The sequence below is a fragment of the Hippoglossus stenolepis genome, chromosome 20 (genome assembly GCF_022539355.2).
Source record: "Hippoglossus stenolepis isolate QCI-W04-F060 chromosome 20, HSTE1.2, whole genome shotgun sequence".
NCBI classification, from domain to species: domain Eukaryota; kingdom Metazoa; phylum Chordata; class Actinopteri; order Pleuronectiformes; family Pleuronectidae; genus Hippoglossus; species Hippoglossus stenolepis.
In genome coordinates this window covers 6882721-6888720 of record NC_061502.1, presented here as the reverse complement: position 1 = coordinate 6888720, position 6000 = coordinate 6882721, and the positions used below count along the sequence as shown (strand labels likewise).

At 44.6% G+C, this 6000-nt stretch overlaps 1 protein-coding gene across 2 annotated transcripts in view; it reads left to right on the top strand.

The window, feature by feature from the left end:
- Positions 1 to 292: 292 nt before the first annotated feature.
- Positions 293 to 6000, top strand: part of runx2b (RUNX family transcription factor 2b) — a 41088-nt gene continuing 35380 nt past the window's right edge. For both annotated transcript variants that reach the window (XM_035144252.2, XM_035144249.2), the window contains exons 1-2: positions 293 to 974; positions 1188 to 1311. In XM_035144252.2, coding sequence (XP_035000143.1) covers positions 1254 to 1311 — 58 coding nt within the window. In that variant the 5' untranslated portion in view covers positions 293 to 974; positions 1188 to 1253. The remainder of the gene's footprint in view (positions 975 to 1187; positions 1312 to 6000) is intronic.

Genomic DNA, 6000 nt, shown 5'->3' with positions numbered 1-6000 from the left:
ACTGTACATGCACATGCACACACTAATGTATTATATTGATAACAACTAAGACTGCTGTCTGTGACACAGCAATGTCAAGAAAGCGCAAGTTCAAGCTGCAAAAAGTGACACAAAGGCAACTCGCTAGACACTCATCTGTAAATAAGCTGTTTTCACACCACCTCCACTTACACACACACACTCAGCCTGTCTGTCCCTCTCTTCCCCCATTCTCTCTGCTCTACACACACACTCACATGTACACACCCAGTCTCACGCCGCCAGCCAGCCAGCCAGCCAGCCAGCCATTCGTTCCTCACTCACACCCTCAAATCTTACCAAGCTCAGCTCTCCGTGCTCAGAGGCAGACAGGAGCAGCACGGCAGCCTGTTAAAGGAGTTGAGGGAAGGAGCAGCAGAGTCAGAGAGACACATTGAAAGAGAGAGAGAAGGAAGGGGGGGTGAAAGAGAGAGAGAAGAGAGAGGGGGATGAAAGAGTGAAGGGAGAGCAGAGCTGAGAGAGCGCTGTTCCCCATATGCTGAGGAGGCAAGGGCGGTTGAACAAGCTGCCCCCACTGAAGCCTCCTGACTCATGGGAGCGTCAGACCCCGATCCCCCAGAGAGCTTGGAAACGCTGCTGAACCACGCGCAACAGAGAAGGAGGGGAGCCAGAGAGAGAAAAAAGTCCAGGGAGACGAGACGAGAAGAGAGAGGAGAGGGAAGAAAGCCACAACGGTAGGCTGTCCCATTGAATTGCTCTGCCGTGATGACGTCAGAGGGCATGTGACCCAGGCTCTCCAGTGACGGCACATGGAGGGCAGGAAAGAGACGAGTTTTAAAGCTGGTGCCTTTTGGGTTGTGTGAGGGCTCTACTCGCCTCCCAAACAACCACAGAACCACAGACGTGCGGCTCGGGGTTGGTGTTTGAGGGCGACCTGGAGTGTAAATGGTTAATCGTCGCGGGCCAGCACCAGTCACAAGGACGGCGCTAAGCGAGTAAGTACGTTCCAACCACACTCGCCAAGCAAGCAAGTCCGACACCATCTGATCTATCCGCAAAGGCGATATTTGCCTCTGCACTTTTTTTCTCTATAAAACCAAACCTGGTTGTTACTTGTGGTCATCCAAATAGTTGATACGTAAAAGCATGTCTTGTGGATGGCTTTTCCATTTTTTTTTTTCATGACATGCTGCGTGCTCTTGGTTTAGGACGTGTCAAGGGTCACGGAAACCACAGAGGAACAAAAGTGGGGCTTGCTGCAACCAGAGGCAGCCATGGCATCTAACAGCCTTTTCAGCACAGTGACACCATGTCAACAAAACTTCTTCTGGGGTGAGTACGGCTTCTTTGCTCTCTGTTGTGTCTGGAGCTGGGAATCGGGGGCTCGGGTCACGGGGACGACTTGGGGTCAGGTGTTGAGGTTTGGACGGAGGGCTGAAGGGGTCTGGGTAAAGCGGGTAAGGATGTTGGATCCGATTGAAGGGTTTGGGTCCAGATGAGTGTGGGGGGGATCAGCTGAGGTCATCGAGGACCCTTGCTACCAAGGTCCAAGCTTTTGTGGTGGAAGAAAGACCTGACTACCATCATGGCTCTTTGTGGTGCACAAATCCGCAAAAAGCACCAAAAAAAAGAAAATCGCTTTCTTTCCGCATTTAGATATTCCAATATTTACTCGACATGATGTTTATAAATATTTTTGAAAGAGGGAGTTGACATGTTTGTGCAACATACCCTTAGATTTACAAAGCAATGGCATTGCGGAACCAAAAACAAAAGCACGGGTGATAGTTTTGACAAATGTAAACAGACACTGCACTAGAGAGTTTACAGTGGAGCATTGGAACAAGATGTGGGGATTACTGTGTTGTGTGTGTTGGGTGTCTCTGTTATGTGTAGGGAAGAAGTATTGATTAGTTTGCCAATAAAAGGCCTGTAATCGCTTCCTGAAAATGTTCAGTCGCACTGCTGTCATTAATTAATCTGTGACGATTTCCGCAGCCTCTGGGGAACGTTAAACCGACAAAAATGAATCCTCATTGAAAGGGAAGTTGCTCCATGTCCACTTCCATATTATCAATTTGTAATTAAAGCACTGTAATAATTAATTTGGACTCTAAACAATCACTTTGATTTGACCCGACTTTTGACTCTTTAAAGTTTGACTCTATATATGCTTATTCTATGATCGGAATTGTGTCTACATGTAACAAAACCCATTGACACAAATTTTCTTTATATTAAAAATATTAGTTTTTTCATAGATTTGCACAACTACACTGTTGAGTTTAATTAATTCTTCATATCCATTTATTCTTTATTTGTGCAAACCTTTAAACATTCTCCTTTGCTCGCACACTGGATCTAGTGAATATGACCACAAATGATTCAAGACCTGTGAACAGTGGCCGTGTCAACTTCGTGATTTTCTATCATCCGTGAAGACTCATTTGCATGCTCCAGCTTTTGGTTTGGCTGCGTTCTACTGTGACAACTTCTTTAAAAATAATCTAATTTAATCAGCTAAAATGGATGATGTTTCAGGTTTGCCAGTCTAAATTTCAAATTCAAACAAACATTGTCATTTCCTTGCGACACAAGAAATTGACAAGCTGAGTTCAGGACAACCCCCCACTCTCCACTCTCTCTCTCTCTCTCTCTCTTTCTTCGGTCCATAGCCTCCACTCCTCTGTCCAAATCAGATGTATAAAAGATGTTTTTTAAGAAGCCGCTCCGTGGTCAGACACAGCTGTTCTGGGCTCCCGCTCCGCACAGAAGCAGGGGTGGCTCCTAATACGCTCTGAAAGCCGCGGAGAGAGCGAGCGTCTTCCACCAATCACCACCACCTATTACCACGTTAACCCCCTGACCTCGCGCTGTGTCTCCGGGGTCGGAGCGCAGGAGCGGAGAGGAGCAGCGCGGCAGGAAATTGAAAGCATACTGTAGTGGAGAGGTAGAGATGGACAGAGAGGAGCAGATGTGTGCAGATGTTCAAGTGGAGGGGAGACATGAGAGGGGAGATAATCACCGATCGATTCTCATATTAAATATTGTTGATTGATATTGGGCTACGGCCCATTGATGTTGCCCCTACTTGTGAACATCTGGGTAGTAAATCTGTCAGTACAACCACAAAAAGTCCCCTCGACACTGTAATTTGATTTTGCAAGACCTCCAGCGCTTTCTGTTGTATTTCTAATTTAAAGTAAATAAATGTAGTGTGCTGTACTGTATAAAGACTGGTAAAAAATTCGGAACAGCATCTTAAATATTTATGTTTATGATCAAACAAAAAAGGATGTGATTTTCAGTGAAATTGAGTGTTGAATTGAGTTAATACTATTTCAATTGATATATTTCTGTGTTTTAATCTTGATTCTTGAACTTAAATCTATTTGTTGGACATAACTTTGTATATAACTAATCTTACGTCCTGGATTTTTGGTTGATTTCATATATTTTGTTCAACTTCTCCCGGTGCTGTGTTTCCCCTGGATCCTTTTGTGTGGCATCGGCCAGTTTGCTGTGGCCACAAGTTACAAAATATTGTTTTGTTTGTTAGAAAGCCACACGTCTCTATCCCCTCTGTAAAGTTGCACCGAAGGACATTTTTAATTTAGGGGGCTGAGCGCACATTACCAGCGATGAGCCGACTTGAGGGAGCGAGGCAAATGTTCCAAATTGACAAGAAAAAAAAATGGGGTCTCATTAAAATTTGTCTTGGCATTTACATCAAGCAATTTTCATTTAATTGGCTCAAATACATTTTTTTTATAACTCCTCATCCTGGCACATCAGATGGAGAGGGCAGAGTAATCTTCAACATGTGTGGCACCCACTCAACCACCGTGCCTCTCTGGGGAACATTTAAGTGCCTATTTTCTCTATTACAAACTTAATTACATATAGACAATTAAGTCATGGGAGCAATTATTGTTCAGTAGGGAGAGACAGAAAAAAAAGTGCTTACACAGACGAACCCAAATCAACACGATCAAAAGGATCGCGGGTTGATGTGGGTAAATATCTGAAAACTCCGGAGCGGAAAAACTTTCCCCGAAAGAAAATCTCCGATAATTTGCAGGGAAACCGTATATGTATTTGAGAAAGGCAGCTTCTGTTGCATAAGTGTTGCTTTAGATCTAACCACAGGCCTGCTTCTTGGAGACATCTTAAAAGTGAACCAGACATCCCCCCCTGCCTCCCCCTCAGCCAGGGGGGGGAACGTGAAGCCCACTCATCAATAGGTAATTTGAAAGAGCCAGGGGGGGGAAAATCTGAGCGTTTCACTGGCTGCTACTGTACTGAGAAGACTCTTCCCTTAACTCCACGCTAAAAGGAACTCTATTTAGCGATGCTTAATTGTACCTCTGAGGCAAACATGTTATTTAATCCCAGCAGGGTCATATTGATGGAGTGAAATGGCGCTGTGTGTTTTTGCGAGCCGTACCAGCTATTAGGACTTATTAGTGCTGGGGGTGCACATTAGTCTACGTAATTCCTACGAGTAATCAAGGAGGTGCAGCGTGTTAATGTGATCAGTGTTTAATCAGAGATAGATTAATTGGTCTTTATTTTCACTCCAGTGTAGTGAGGCTGAATGGCGGGTTGATTAGGGCCCTAAAGAGGCTGGAGGTAGTTGTTAAGGTCCAAATGAGAGTGTCATGAGAAAACTATAACCTGTGATTATAATGGAACTCAAACGTGTCTTTCCCACTGGTGAGGATGTGAAAGTTGTGGAGAAAGTTGTACTTGCAGTTGGACATAAAATGCATGTGTTTGATCCGTTATATCTGAAATGCTGATTCAAATATTGCAGAAAATAAGAATAGCTTTGACTCCGGGGCTTTTTTCTTTTCATCTAGTGTCAACTTGCAAACTTTAGTTGTCCCAGAATGACTGATTCGTCCACACAATCTGCGTCTCCTCCCTCTAAATGAAGCAGCGAGGAGTTATAAAAACATGCGAGGAGAGGCGTGAGATTACACTCACCCCTGTAATATGGAGACTGCAACAACAAGCACTGAGCTGAGTGTAAATACTTACAAGGCACTGTGTATTATCGCTGCTTTTGTCCTCATATTCAGTAGCTGTGGGGCTAATTGCACTGTTATGACAAGGCAACCTGCCAGTGGACTGTGCTCACTCTCGGTCTCTGCCTGTTTAACGTGTTGATAAAACACTGGAAAACAATCTTCTCCTGGGAGCAACTAAACCCATTCGTTAAGGCTGTGAGTGCTCACGTCTCCTGCTTTGGCTTTTCTCAAAATGCAAATGTTTAATATCTAAACAGTGTTTACTCGGGATACAAGTCAAATTAGTGTGTGTTTCTTGGACGGCTCTGCAAACTCATGCCACGCATAGCTATATTTTTTGGACGCACCGTAATTACTAGGTAGCTTAATGCCATTGGAATAGCCAGCGAAGCTTGCTATTTTCACACTTAACAAGATCCTGCAGCCCTTCATCTATTTCAATTGCCTCACGCTGCGCGAATTACCGTTATCCGATATAAGCCCTCAGAGAGGAAGTAACTACCTAACACTTTGAAAATTGGTCTATCTTGGAACCAGTTCACCCTAATGAAACAGAACACCAGTATTATAACCCAGATTCATATACCTCTGGTCTCGCTGTTTAATGCCCTGTCTTTCCTTTCTTCCGTCCAGGCATTCAGCTTTTTATTTTTATTCAGGTTATTTAAGTCAGGAGATGGCTTTAAGCAAAGCTGATACAGCAAACTCAAACCACAGGAAACATGAACAGCATTGTTTAGCGTTCCCTCGCTGACCTGCGGAACAGCCGAGGCTGCTTCGCTGCCACACTCCGTGTTTCTATAAGGGGGAAATATGGAGTGTTGAGCCTCCTGGATGTTTGCGTTCGGCCTGTAACGATGTGAGTGAGAGCACAGCCACAGCACCTACACAAGGCCTTACCTGTTCTGCCCCTCTGCCGGAGAAAGGAAGGTTTTTCCCCTTGTTGGTTTAATCTTAAAGGAATGCAGTATCCCCTCTGACTCAGGCC